This window comes from Clupea harengus, chromosome 1, assembly GCF_900700415.2.
Source record: "Clupea harengus chromosome 1, Ch_v2.0.2, whole genome shotgun sequence".
In the NCBI taxonomy this organism is placed as follows: domain Eukaryota; kingdom Metazoa; phylum Chordata; class Actinopteri; order Clupeiformes; family Clupeidae; genus Clupea; species Clupea harengus.
Window position 1 is genome coordinate 5,156,859 of NC_045152.1, and position 14,097 is coordinate 5,170,955.

Sequence of the window (14,097 nt, forward strand, 5' to 3'; positions counted from 1 at the left end):
AATTAAGAAGACAACGCTCCCTGAAATGAATAATGAAGTGACCGTGTGAGGGAGGGTGGACACAACACCTCCTGGAGAAGATATTGGACGGCGTCTTTGGGTAATCTTGCATTTAACTGCAAACAGGAGATGCATTCAATTTTCATTAGGGAAGAGCAGTACAGACTCATCAACACTCATTTCCTGATCCGCACAGAACCCAAAGGCACAGTGGTGTGCTTCACTAGACTCAACTAAATACGCAGTGTATAATAACACAGTGTGTAATAAAGGCCCTTATTATTCATACAAAACTGATTGTCAGCCATTGATCATGTTATTACCATCATATGCTGCAAAGCAAGCAAGGCAAGACCATAAACATGGATCTAGCTGTGTAGCTGTGATATCGCTCCCTCTCTTATTTTTCTTTCTTTCCAATGAATGTGTCCTCTTTCTCTTCCTTTATCCGCTACCTTATTTGTTGAGGCTGCAGAACACAAGATACCATTCCTTCACGTCACCATGCTTCCTCTTTTGTAGGTTACTAACAATGAGGAAACCATCTTGGGTGATTGAGTATAATTTAACCCGGGATCACCTACGTGTGGGGAAAGGAAACAGCTCCATTTTATTTTTCAAGCAATTAAGGCTTTTTAGTAGATTGTCCTAGCATATTTATTTCATTCCATTGCCCATGTAGAGAAGAGTGGACTGTGCCCACTGCGCAGGTGGCAGCTATCTCTGGAGAGGATCTAGCCTGATCGGTGGAGCTTTTTAGCTCCTCTGATGCGCACACACACACACACACACACACACACACACACACACACACACACACACACACACACACACAGCTCTACTGTCACGTTTGTTCAGTGCCGCCCAGGAAGACAGGCACACCCGTGAAAAATGGGCCTATATGCTCTCCACTGGCCTGACCTGGATACCAGAGACCCAAAACAATACGGGTCTTCTCTCCTAATCTGAGGCCCAGCCCCACTGGTCACATTTCACTGGGAAGGGGGAGATGTGGGTGCCCCCACCAAACCCACTCACCCACCCACCCCCTAACCTCCAACAGCCCTCCACCTAACCTCCACCTAACCTCCAAGAGCCATCCACCTAACCTCCAACAGCCCTTCACTGACCACACAGCCTGAGCGTCCGCCACCAGTGTGTTATGCAAGTGTATCCATGGCGACGGGGCCGGCGCTGGAGCCAGAGCAAGCTAAAGTGTTCCGCTCAGCGGCTTGTTATTTTTAGCACCCGGCACCTATAGATGCCGGAGCCGTCGAACGTGCGGTTAGCAACCCGGGACATCCATGCCACGTTTACAAGCTGCCCCGGGGAAAGGAGGGCAATCATAAAACAAAACAAACAAACAGACAACCTATCGACGGAGCCCCGTCTGGCTGGACTGTATGAGGGCAGAGCGGGGGGGGGGGGGGGGGGGGGGGAGATTGAGCGAGAGGCCCGTGTGGCTTTGAAAATGGATGGAAACTGGATGCCCCAGTTCACATCATTAGAACCATAACAGCAATACAATACTGGCCGTCTAGTGATGGATGAAGAGCAGGGAGGTGATGATGGGGAACGGGTCGGTCCCATCTCTCTCCTGAGAATGTGCTTCAGGCTTCGTCACGCTCTGACAGCCTACCTGCTCTGCATGGCAGACGTGATTATCACACACGTCAACAACGTGGATCAGAAAGCACAGGGGGGGGTGTAAATGCCATGCAGAATTTGACAGCATTCACTTAGAGAAAACCTGGAAAAGCACTTACAATTGGCATTACTATTACTTACAATGACATTTAAATGTCATTTGAAACACTCTAGTCATAAAAGCTTCATCCAGTATGCGTCAGCAAAAGATCTGGCCTCTTTAATGCATTGTTGACAAGCTGATTTTCAACTACTTCTCCATAGGTCTAACAAGCAGCTCTAAAACCAAAAACATACAAACAGTAGTGTTGTTAAAACCAAGAAAACATTCATGACACTCCTTTCTGTTCAGTTCTATCCCTAAATGTGATACAATTTTTAAATCACCACAGGACTGAAACTACCAACCACCAGCAGACTTTTTTTATATATTGGTACATGTCCTGATGCTAGATTTGACCCCAAAATTGATTAGTGCTTCTAGAGAGATTTTTGTGGCAAATGGAGGTTTAAAAAAGACCTTATTCATTGTCACCACTTATGTTGAGGTTCACCCACATCACATGCATTACTTTTTTATAGCAATTTTCACAAGCATTCAAGTACTCATTGTAGAAAGCCTAATTACATTTGCCAGTTCTGGCTGTTACCATGAGTACAAGGAGGACTTATGACAGTGCTCTGTTGGGCTTAAGCTATTATTTGGCTTCAATTTAGGGTAATTTTCAATGATGGGTGTTCCTTTGGCTGATTACAGAGCCCGCAGTGCATTTGGGGACACGGCAGTAAACCTTATAATCATCAACTGCAGCAGTTTGTTAAGACAGACCTAGAAGTGCCTCAAATTAAGCACCACTGTGCTTATTCAACCAAAGGACCTACACACAAAGCTTTTTATTCATTTTACAGTTTTATTTTATGTGATGGAGGAATTTAATGGTACGTATAGCGACCTAAATGCTATAGAAAAACATGATGCAGAGATTATGAAGACTTTAGGTTTTTATTATTATTATTGTGCAACATAATCTCATGATTTTAGCCCAATGAGACCAAAAAGAAAATCAGCCACGTTACGTATGACTGGTGAAATCAGCAGAAGCTGATGATAACCACATAGAGAGCCTTTGAGTGGAATGACGGCAATGCAATGTAATAGCAGGTTGAGCTAGCAGCCTTTTCAAGGGTAATCTAATGGTCTCGCTCCATAGCGACGTGATCAGCAGTGCCACCACAAAAGTGGGTAAAGTGCTCACCAAAAGAGCATCTTGGTTAAGATCAAACTGAGTAGAGAGGCTTTTACTGTTCGCCAGCAATGGATAGCTTTACGACGCTGTTTGGGGGCAAACCAAGTTTCCACGCCTGAATGTAATTCCAGTTGATGTCAGTGATTGTGTAGCCATACTTTTGGCTATATTTAGTCAAAATTGTATAGCTGTAAGGAGATCCAAATGAAAATAATTCAGATTAGCTCTCAGAAATAGCATCAGCGTGTGTTGTATCTGTAAAGAAACGAGAGGTATAAGTAACAGGCTCAACTGCGTACACTAAACACCCCAGTGTATCACTATGGTATATTAGTTTAAATCAATTAATGAGGAGGTTAAAAAATAATATCCCCTTCTTTCTCTGCCCTTATGAAAGCAAAAGGGCTAAATATCCTATCTTGAACCATGATTGTTCAGCTTTAAGGTTTAACTGACCGTCTGAGAGATGTTTGGGGGATTTTTACTCAGCATTAAAATAACAACGCTATCTAATTAGCTTTGACACAAGAAATGTCCTGATCTCTGCAGCTTATTGCTTACGATACAGTATACCACAAGTAATTTCATACATTTAAGGTCAAGATATTGAAAATGGTAAAGAAATTCGTTGTAAATATTGCAAATGCATGGATTCTTGTCGATAACATTATGCAATCTCTCTCCATCCCTGCCAGAGGGCTGAGATGAGGCACTGTACCCTAAGCTACACACCAAGGTGAGCTACATGATTAAGCATTAAAATGAGTTGTCTTCGTAATGAATGACTCAACGCTGTGAGAAAAGGTCAACCATCTTAACGAAAATCAGATCAAGATCACCAGTTTCACTGTCAACTGTTATGACAACCTGTTAATGAGAACTGGCAAAGCAGCAAGTTGATTTCAAGGAAGGTATTTTATTTATGTCACGTCAATGGCAGTTAGCACATATATCTTTGACATCATTTTGTCGGCAATAGATGGGATGTTTATTTTCATCCGGCCATCTTTATGATTTACAGCAGTTTAATGAGAGGACCTTACCTCATCCCCCTGCCCGAACTGAAGTCCAAGGTCTACGAGGTGCTCTACCCGAATAAAGCCGTCTTCATCCTCGTCACAAACGTCGAAGACTTCTTTCAGCTTTTTCAGAAACCCCAGCAGTTGCTCTTGATCAGGGAAGACATTGCCGTCCATTGTCGTGTTTGAGTTGTCAAGAGAAAAAATTAAATGCACTCCAAGGGAATCCGTGCAACGGGCGCCATCACCACCAGCGTTCGCAGCTCCGCTTCTCAGCGCGCAACGGTGACATCAGCAGCATCACTGGCTGAACGGAAAGGACCATTGAGTGGGTCGTAAGGGGAAGTCGAGAATTACAATTAAAATTCCTCTGTAAAATAAATCCCTTTTTAATTAACCATGAGATATAACTTTGAACAACACTGTTCTATACATGATATGCGGAGCTTTTTATTAAAGCCTGGGATCAATGATCATTCTAACATCATCCACGTAAGGACCCTCCCTCTGCGTGTCAAGACATTATGAATCATCCATACGTTATCATTTCTCAAGAGTTCCTCAAATATGTTTTTCACACTTGTGACGTAGGCATGGCTATTTACTAGGCTGTATGAGGGAGGAGGAACACAAACTGTGAGAATTAATCATCAAAGGAACTTCTGGAGTATGTGTTGTTATTTAATCGTGATTAAATACCCTTACCATTTCTCACATAAATTATGTTGTTGTTGTTGTTGTTGTAAAAACATAATTTATATATCCTGATTTACAGATAAACCAGGAAGGGATTTGGTCCTCTGTATTTTGTGTTCCAGCCTAATTATTAAGCCAAATAAAAATACTGTAGGCTGTTTATAAAGGACATTCATTTATTAAATCTTCACAGTTTACATCAACATTGAAAATATTAAAATCATCTCCTTTACCAGGAAGTCAACTCTTTTTGACATATGTGAAAAAAACGTTCTAAACATTAAAAACAAAAGTTAAGATGTTCCCCTTCAGCACTTCCTGTGATTGTGGCTTCGGCTTGCCTCCAGCGTGACGACACTCATCCCACGTTCTCCACAATGAGCCGCGGTTCCAACAGCGAATCCCACCGCTCGGTCAGCTGAGCGATAGACATCAGAAAGCAGAGACACAGTGTTTCAGCACACAAGGCAGCTGGTTCACAAAGCGCCAACCGCTTTCAACTCACAACAATTAGAGGGGATCATCCTGGAGCCACGTTTGTATGATGGGGGGAGAAGGGTTAAACTCAGGCAGACGACTGACAAAAGAGAAGGCTTTAGCTCAACTGCAACAGCGATGTGCAGCGCAAATGTTACACTGAATGCTGAACTGGCAGAACACACAGAACTAAGTTAAAATGCCAACAGTGAACTCTTACCACTATAAACATAGGCCTATATGAATTACTAAATGGACCAGTGGAGAATGAAGCCAATTCCACTGGTGCACTTAATCCATCAATCGTCAAAAAGCTTAAGTTTTTGAACTTCAAAGTTTGTAAGTTATGCACTTGTTATTGTAGAAATCTCAGCCATCACAATCACTCTTTGATGTCAAATGAACAGGATATAAATCAGATATAGAGTCTGTGAGGATGATGATGTATACCTGAGATCCTTGGGTCACTGCATACTCCACCACCTCAGAACCGTCAGCGTTCTCATACACCAGGTCAAATTTACCCGGTTCTGTATAGACTGAACAGAGAACAGGACAGACTCATTAGAGAACCAACTAACGGGCTAAACTGAATTATCACACAGTGTACTGTATATGGAAACATCAAGCACTTGTCAATTGTGAAAGTCTGTACTACACCTTTTGGTCTGGACATCAGTTCTATCTCCACCATGTTGGTGATGGCACTGAATCCAGTGATCCTCCCTTCCTGATGGAGAAAGGAGGTGAGTAAGAGGAGGAAAAGAGTGGACCATAGAGACATGAGGAGGAATAGAGTGGACCATAGAGACATACCCATCCTGTCTTACAAAAGAACATAAGATGGCCGCATGGCTGAGATCAGCTGTGTATAGCTACTATGGTTTATTTACGAATGCCGAACGGGAGTACAAATGTTTATGTTTCTTATGTAGAACAATTCAACCAGCACAAGAAACTAACACTTCCTGTATCTCTTAGAAATTGGGAAATGATGAATGTGTATGTTGCTTCCACTGTGCACTGTTTGTAAATGTTGTAAATGATCAAACTGATATAATCAAGACTAGCGACCACAATTATGAGTTAGGTGCGGATTTGACACGATGCTTAACCAACTGCATCAGTCAGTACTGGCTGGATACCTATGAGTGAAAGTGCAATCCTCTGATGGTAGCTTTCAATGGGTGGTGATACATAAATATTTTGAAACTCAATGCAGTTTACCTTGTAATCCGACACCTCCGGTGTGTAATTCTCAGTCAGCTCCAGCAGCTGAACAAAATCAAAACAGTACATGAGGAAGACACTGTACTCCAAGGATACAATTACACACAAACCACCAGAGTAATATTCATGTTTACTCAGTTATAATGACAATGCCACAACTGATCTGATGTGTTCTAGAATAATAAGAACACTTTGAAGACTCTCTAATAGAATGAACTCATTTCCTGAAGGATAAACGACCCCAGCTTTAAACAGAGAGGAAAACTATGGGGTAGTGAAGAGCGTGGATTGCTGCCAGAAAGTCCTAAGAGCATGTTTTCATAGACACAAGCTTTGCGCCTGAAATAGCTCCACAGTTATTGTACCTTAAAGGCGATCTTCTGTCCAACAGGTGGAGGTGCAGCCAACAGTGGCAACCCATTATAGTCCCGTGGGGGAGTGGGTTCAGGTGGATTCTGTTACATAATGACAATGGGGGGGTTACAATTGACATACTCTCCGGCTGCTCTTTAATGGAGGAAGGTGATGACCACCTAGGTCAAAGGTTAGAAGAGGGCGCACATATAGGAAATAAAAAATGCATATCCTAGTGTAGGTTTCTTCTAAATGTGTTATCAATGCAAGTTAAAGGGAACACCATTCAGACATCGAAACTGAGTAATGCACAGACCTCTACATTTAAATAGGTAGGATGACATGTTATCGTTTGACAGTTCTAAAGTAGGACTTACCCGCAGGATCAAACTGGTGTTGGTCAGTGAGTCATTAAACCTTCTGTCCTTCCTCTGATCCTCATCGCTACAGTCATACCGCAAGCCCTTGTTCCACGGTGTTCCGTTCCCGCGTCCGCCTCTTCCGCCACTTCGGCCACCAGCCCCTCTCCATGCAAACCTTCCCTCCCCACTCCCCGAGCCTCTTCCTGGGCTTCTCACAGCCGCCCTGCCCCTGCCAGCCCCTCCGACAGGAGTGGATGACACCCCCCTGGCCACATTTAAGCCCATGCCGTTCAGCTCCGGTTTTCTGATGACCAGCTCGATCTCTTCACTGCTGTCCGAGTCTGAGGCACTAGCGGCCGCTTTGGCTGCTGGTTGAGTCGATGGCTTTGCTGCTGGCCTGGCAGCTGAGGTCGGGGCAGAGGAAGGGGCTTTGGGGGTTGCTGTGGCAGAGGAAGGGGCCTTGGGGGTTGCTATGGCAGAGGGCTTTCGGGCAGGAGGCGTCTCTGAACTAGAGGAGGAATCGGAGTCCGAGGTCTCTGCTGATTTAGCCAGCGGCTTCTTTGAGCTGCCGGCTGAGGCCGAAACTGAAGCTTTAGGGTTTGATGACAGGGCAGGTGGGGCGACCCTGACAGGAGTCCTTTTGGGAGGGGGCCTCTCTGCACTGGAGTCAGAGTCGGAGGAAGAGCTCTGGGCCTTCTTTTTGGATAGGGGTTTAGTCTTTGTCTTCACAGCAGCTTTCGCAGAACTAGGATTGGGTTTAGCAGGAAGGGATTTGGCAGCGGGTGACTTTTTAGGGGGAGGCTGAACAGAGTCCGAGTCAGACGATGACGGGCTGTCCTTGCGTTTAGCTAAGCCTGGCTTGCTGACGGGAGCTGCAACACTGCTCGTTGTCTTGGCAGGTTTAGGCTGAGCTGGTCTCTTTGGGGGTTCTTCATCACTGCTGTCGCTGGAGTCTGACGATGTTCCCTGTGGTTTCTTGGTAGCCGGTTTGCCATTTAAAACAGGAGTAGAGGGTTGCTGTCTTTTAGTGGATTTTTCTGGCTGAGGTTTAGGCACTGAAGCTACAGAGGTCTGTTTGAGAGTCTCTGTCAGCAGCTCACTGGCAGGTGCCTCTTTCCTCTTCTTCTTTTTATTCTTCTTTTTCTTTGTCTTGCCATTCTCAGTCAGATCTAACTGGGTTCCCTGACTATTTTCAGTTTCTTTTCTCCTTTTCGAGGTGCTAATCTGTTCATCCTCCACCTCCTGTGTTTCAGATTCCCGCGTTCTTTTATTGCCTTTACTCTTGGATGTGTCTGGCTCTGCACCATTCAGGTGGGACAAACTTTCAGCTTTCACCCTGCCAGTCAAAAAAAAAACATGTTAAGAGGATAATGAGCAATTGCGGCTAATTATTTGAATGCACTAGTAACTTAGCGAATGCAAGATAAAACACTAACTGGCTTCAAATGCTGGTGATGCTTGATTCACATATCTACGTGACATGAAAGATCATCCACTGGCCGGCGTTACCTTATACTGTCATTATCCCGAACGACGTAGATGCTCTCTGAAGGTGGCAGGTAGCAGTCTTCAATGAACAGGTCTAAGCAAGTCTTGCGGCTGTAGTCAAACTTTTCCCTAATGACGCTGACCAAATCTGCAACAACCCTGCATTTGTTGAGATCTATAAGCAACCAACACATACGACAGGTGGATACGGCAGGAGGAGGATAATCAAAATACAGCCTCACTCGAACCACATTGAGGCTGGAAGCGGCCATTGTTGCTAGAAAGTGCGTTGGCGAAGTTTAATTGTGGTTATAATGCTAGCTACTGCCGTCTGTCGGCATGGAAGTTAACGCGCCTAACTTCCTTACCTAGGTCAGCTGACTGAAAAGTCATATGACTTCTGCCTATATGTTTTGCCCATCTGCTCCCCACATCATAGCTTACAGTAACTTGTAAGCAAAAGGACAATGGGGCGGCCAACGACTTGTACCGTGGCTACTATGCTGCTGCTGTTTTTGTCCATTCACAGCGGTAATTATATGACTTTCAAATGTTTTCTGTATGTCATATGTCTCTTGTTCTTCCCCATATAACGTGCTGACTTGGCTCTATTTGTCGGCTTTCTAAAGGTCCCTAAACTGTGTACAGTAGCATCGCTTTGTGCTGTTAAAGCAGTGTATTGCAATCAAACTGGGCAGACAAATTACGCAAATTAGATTTTTTTTTTTTTTAAATCCTTTCCCGAAGGGCAATGCATTGCTGAGATTTACCTAATGAAATCGAAAGTCACCTTATGGTGTCCTTAGCTGTATAACGTTCTTTGAAGTCATAAATCATACCTGGGTTGTAGAACATAAACATTATTAACTAGCTTGCATACTTTGTCAACAGGTTTTTCGGGTCCAGTATCTGCAGCCAAAGAGTCTTGGGGCTACGTGGATGTCCGGGAAGGGGCGCACATGTTTTGGTGGCTTTACTACGCCAACAGTCCTGACAACAGTTACACAGAGTTACCGCTGGTGATGTGGCTTCAGGTGATTTCTAGTCTCTTCTGAAATGATAACCTTTAATCTTAGAATTTTTCTACCCTTTTCTTTAAATTATGTGGAACTGTTTCAAGTAGATTATCGATATGATTATTTCAAAGTAAGTTTTTATATATATTTTTCAGGGTGGGCCTGGCGGTTCTGGCACTGGTTTTGGTAACTTCGAAGAGATTGGTCCACTTGACCGTGAGCTGGATGAGAGAGAAACTACTTGGGTGAATATGCACTAAAATACTAGTACTGTGAACTATTACTCTTTCAATACATCACATTACACACCTGATCTAATTGTCTCTGCTTCTTGAAATGCTTTGAGCTTGTGGTGCTATTTTTAAGAGCACTATGACGACAGGAAGGATCTGAATTATTGTATATTATTTATTTATTTAAACCGGAAACAAAAGTTGGCCCTGGGTTGCCCCATACTTGTATCTTGTCCAGAACTTGTGTCCGTTGTGTTCAGATCCAAGCTGCCAGCGTGCTGTTTGTGGATAACCCCGTGGGCACCGGCTTCAGCTACACTGACTCTCCAGATGCTCTCACCAAAGATGTCGCTGCTGTGGCGGCCGACATGTTGGTCCTGCTGAAGGAGTTCTTCTCCCAAAAGGCAGAATTTCAGGTAAACTGTGGTGTGCAACACTGGGTGTTTTTACAAACCCGTACTTTAATAAACAGCTATAGGGTTATATTTTGCTGTGCATTTTTCCTTCTGCCCACAGAGCATTCCCTTTTATATATTCTCTGAGTCTTATGGTGGAAAAATGGCAGCAGCCATTTCACTGGAGCTCACCAAGGTAATTGATTCAAAATATTCAGTGCTAATTGAATCTAATTGATCCCAGAGAAATTCATGTGGTTTGAACATGACCAATTGAGGAACAGACATCTGTGTTGCTGTTTAAGATCACTTCCTCTGTGTTGTCTCGTGATCATTTATCTCCCTGAGATCTGTCCCAGCTCTGATCTTGTCTTCTAGGCCAATTATATATGTAAAGTGTGATTTTTAGTGATTTTCCCATGTAGACCGTTGTGTTGTGTCGTATATATTTTGTGTAAGTACACCGAGAGCCACTAAACCCGGAGTGAAATTCCTTGTATGTGTAAACTTATGCCAATAAACAGGATTCTGATTCCGGAGGTTTTAATAAGCTGTTTGTTCATCTGTAACTGTCCTATGGCAATATGCAGGCTATTTCTTCAGGAGCAGTCAAGTGCAACCTTGCTGGAGTAGCCCTGGGAGATTCCTGGATCTCGCCTCTAGGTTGGTGGCTGTCTGCCTAACTACAATCATACTATCAACGCATTCTTCTGTTTTCAAAATGGTATAAAACATTCAGCATTCTAGTGAACTTGGGTCATGTGAACATTTAGACTTCGATACTAGTTTTAGCCCTTGCTCCCTGAAGAAGGGCTTATACTAGCAGAAATGTCATGTTACAGCAGCACAGGCCAAAGTCGCAGTCCGTGTGGACATACTCCACCTGACTGCAGAGATCTGATGTAAGGCTGTTGGGTGCAGTGAGGGGAAAATGCTTAGCTAAGCAGATATCCATTTCTGCTTTTTCATTTTTTTTTTTTTTTTCACTGCAGATTCTGTCCTGACATGGGGACCTTATCTCTACAGCACAGTAAGTAGGATGTCTGTCTGTCTGTCTGTCTCGAGCAGCTAGTAACGGTGTCTGACCTTGCATTGAATTGCCACAGTTTCCTTCTCACTTGGGGAAATGTGGCTACCCACACCAGCCTGCAGCACTGTCGACATACTTCAGGTCATCAGAGACCGCAGAGGGAAGTCTTCAGTCAGAATCACACCAAAGCGACATCAAAGAACTAGTGGCGATGAAGACTGACTGTTGTGTCACGTCACTTGGGTCTGGGCCAAAAAGTTGCACTTGAACACACGGCAAAGACTAGCCAATGGCCAACTAGCTAACTAACTATTTATAGCTGTGTTTCAGTGCAAAGACGGGTTATTTCTCTCCGTGGATACACAGGAGTCTGACCGTGCAGGCATTTGCATTCACAAACGGCAACACCATGAACACTTGGAACTATTATGGGTATATTCAAGAGAAAACCATGCCAAGTCAGAGATCTGAGGCCCTTGTGATCTTGTTAGGGGTATAAGGGCTATTGGAAGTAATCTAATAATTGTGTAAGTGTTACCCTACAGGTGCTCACATCAGTATGTTACATGTACCGTAGGGTTGTGGTTTGGGTCAGATCTGTTCTATGTGTAGGGGACATTCTGTTCTGTGAGATTATTAGTAGGGATTTCCATGCTTATTCTTACTGATGGGGAAGATGATTCATTGTCTAGTCTGCTTCGCATATGCTAGTGGTTATCCAATGGAAACCCAAAAGGGAAGTAAACTGCAATAAACTAATGGCTAATGTTATGCATCATTTGCTTAATAGTCACTTAGACACTTGTACGCAAAGTGCCTTTTGCAGTACCAAGATTTTTTGCACTGAATTTCAATGTTCAGTCTGTCTTACTCGGCATCATTAGTGGGAATGAGCAGTGATTTGGTACGGAGACCTGTCATCTGTATTTAGCTGTGGTGCTGTAGCTCTGTGTGTCTGTGCTCTGCCGTGTTTAGCTGTGGTGCTGTAGCTCTGTGTGTCTGTGCTCTGCCTTGTTTACCTGTGGTGCTGTAGCTCTGTGTGTCTGTGCTCTGCCTTGCAGTCTTTGCTGGACGACGCCGGCCTGGCTGAGGTGGGCAATGCGGCTGAGGCGGTGAAGCGCGCCGTGAGCGATGGAGAGTTTGAGAAGGCCACAGCGCTCTGGTCGATCTTGGAGAATGTGGTGGAGCAGGTCAGCCGGCCTAATAGACGCTATTTTTCATTTGTTATTCAGGCATTCATTGACTGCTCTTTTTATATTAATCGTCATTTAAAGAATTCCATCCAAAATATCCACAAATGGTGTATTAATATAACTGGTTAGTGTTTGTGATTAAATATCCACAAATGGTGTATTAATATAACTGGTTAGTGTTTGTGATTATCGATACATGTATTGAAGGCCAGGTAACGTGTTGGTGAAGTCATGGAACTGTGCCCTGTTCTTTGCAGAACACAAATGGGGTTAATTTTTACAACATCCTCGGTCAAGAATCTGACGATGATGACTCTGTGAAATCCTCCCTAAAGGAGGGCTATCTCTGTGAGTTCAAATAAAAAATTCTTCCTGTCCTTACTAAAAGGTGTGTGTGTGTGTGTGTGTGTGTGTGTGTGTGTGTGTGTGTGTGTGTGTGTGTGTGTGTGTGTGTGTGTGTGTGTGTGTGTGTGTGTGTGTGTGTGTGTGTGTGTGTGTGTGGTGACCCAGGCTTCACCGTTTACCTCTCTTCCCTGCAGCTGTATTGGCTAAACGCCACGTTCGGCCCCTGAACAGCGAAACTCTCGGCCAGCTGATGAACGGCAAAATCAGGAAGAAGCTTGGCATCATCCCACAAAATGTCACCTGGGGAGGTAAACTGATTTTACTCCACCACCATCATATGGTTTTAACTAGAATGAAAAAGTGGGTGGAACAGATTATCTTGAGTCATTGGTTTATAGTATCATCAACAGAGGAAGACCACCTAAAAGTCTGTAGCAAACCAGGCGATAAGGAAGATTGAAGGGTTGCGTTTTCCCTAGAATACCATGTATGTAATATTGTGTGTTCTTTTGTTAACCCACAGGACAGGCGGAGGAAGTCTTTGCCAGCATGTCTGGAGACTTCATGAAGTCTGTGACTGATATTGTGGATGAGCTCTTGGTGGCCGGGGTCAATGTCACCGTCTACAATGGACAGCTCGACCTTATTGTGGACACCATTGGTGAGTTCAAGGCTTCTCAAATGCCAAAAGCAGAGATGACTAAGTGATGTTATCTGGAGAGGTAGTACACAACCGGAAGAGCCATGATTTAGTAAACCATATAGTGATTGTGGTTGCCACCTGGCAACGTGGCAGAAAATTGGTACTTTTTAATTTGAATTTATATTGTATTTTGCTGCCACTTCCCAGTGGAGCTGACCACAATGCAGATGAGCATGACTAGTTTTTGTTTGATTGCTCTCAGGTCAGGAGATCTGGGTGAAGTCTCTGAGGTGGCCAGAGATCCAGAGCTTCAGTAAGATGAAGTGGACAGCCCTGGATGACCCAGAGTCACCCGGCGTCACTGGGGGCTTCTACAAGACCCACAAGAACTTTGCCTTCTACTGGATACTCAAAGCTGGCCACATGGTGAGTTGGTTACTCGCTAGCAGCATTTAATGTTTTGACATTATTAAAATGTCTGTCTTGACCTAATCTACATAACTACCTGGCATCTGTATATAAGTCTCTTAATTGTTAAAGAGTGTGATCTACAAGTGACCGTGTTGGATTCTGATGATGCCCTCATTTGTGTGTCAGATCCCGTCAGACCAGGGGCCCATGGCCTTGCGGATGATGCAGATGATCACTCAGCAGGAGTAGCAGGAGTAGAAGGGACTATCTCATCTCCGATGGCGCCAGCAGGGCTGGCCCTCCTACACTTT

At 44.1% G+C, this 14,097-nt stretch overlaps 3 protein-coding genes across 3 annotated transcripts in view; 1 reads left to right on the forward strand and 2 right to left on the reverse strand.

The window, feature by feature from the left end:
* The window catches only part of rab11fip4a (RAB11 family interacting protein 4 (class II) a), a 64,323-nt gene extending 60,086 nt beyond the window's left edge, over positions 1-4,237 (reverse strand). The window contains exon 1 of the mRNA XM_012827165.3: positions 3,938-4,237. Within this exon, the coding sequence (XP_012682619.1) occupies positions 3,938-4,090 (153 nt within the window). The 5' untranslated portion in view covers positions 4,091-4,237. The remainder of the gene's footprint in view (positions 1-3,937) is intronic.
* Positions 4,238-4,767: 530 nt separating this feature from the next.
* coil (coilin p80) lies at positions 4,768-8,856 on the reverse strand. The gene is made up of 7 exons (XM_012827144.3): positions 8,542-8,856; positions 7,048-8,368; positions 6,682-6,771; positions 6,314-6,361; positions 5,747-5,816; positions 5,537-5,625; positions 4,768-5,027 (listed from the first exon to the last, which is right to left on the reverse strand). The coding sequence occupies exons 1-7, from the start codon at positions 8,790-8,792 to the stop codon at positions 4,968-4,970; spliced, it is 1,929 nt and encodes a 642-aa protein (XP_012682598.2). The 5' UTR covers positions 8,793-8,856; the 3' UTR covers positions 4,768-4,967.
* Positions 8,857-8,908: 52 nt separating this feature from the next.
* On the forward strand, positions 8,909-14,042 carry scpep1 (serine carboxypeptidase 1). The gene is made up of 13 exons (XM_031565275.2): positions 8,909-9,051; positions 9,412-9,554; positions 9,692-9,781; positions 10,030-10,185; positions 10,286-10,360; positions 10,755-10,827; positions 11,157-11,194; positions 12,256-12,384; positions 12,645-12,735; positions 12,927-13,040; positions 13,256-13,393; positions 13,638-13,801; positions 13,973-14,042. Exons 1-13 carry the CDS (start codon positions 8,988-8,990, stop codon positions 14,033-14,035), a joined length of 1,338 nt encoding a protein of 445 aa, XP_031421135.1. The 5' UTR covers positions 8,909-8,987; the 3' UTR covers positions 14,036-14,042.
* Positions 14,043-14,097: the final 55 nt, after the last annotated feature.

Bases quoted from the DNA above. Each gene is read 5' to 3' on its own strand.
- coil (XM_012827144.3), bottom strand. From the start codon at position 8,792: ATGGCCGCTTCCAGCCTCAATGTGGTTCGAGTGAGGCTGTATTTTGAT. The intron at 6,772-7,047 runs GTAAGTCCTACT...ATTATGTAACAG, and splicing joins ACACCAGTTTGATCCTGCGG to AATCCACCTGAACCCACTCC. The intron at 5,817-6,313 runs GTAAACTGCATT...TTTCTCCATCAG, and splicing joins CGGAGGTGTCGGATTACAAG to GAAGGGAGGATCACTGGATT.
- scpep1 (XM_031565275.2), top strand. From the start codon at position 8,988: ATGGGGCGGCCAACGACTTGTACCGTGGCTACTATGCTGCTGCTGTTT. The intron at 12,736-12,926 runs GTGAGTTCAAAT...TCTTCCCTGCAG, and splicing joins CCTAAAGGAGGGCTATCTCT to CTGTATTGGCTAAACGCCAC. The intron at 13,802-13,972 runs GTGAGTTGGTTA...TTTGTGTGTCAG, and splicing joins TACTCAAAGCTGGCCACATG to ATCCCGTCAGACCAGGGGCC.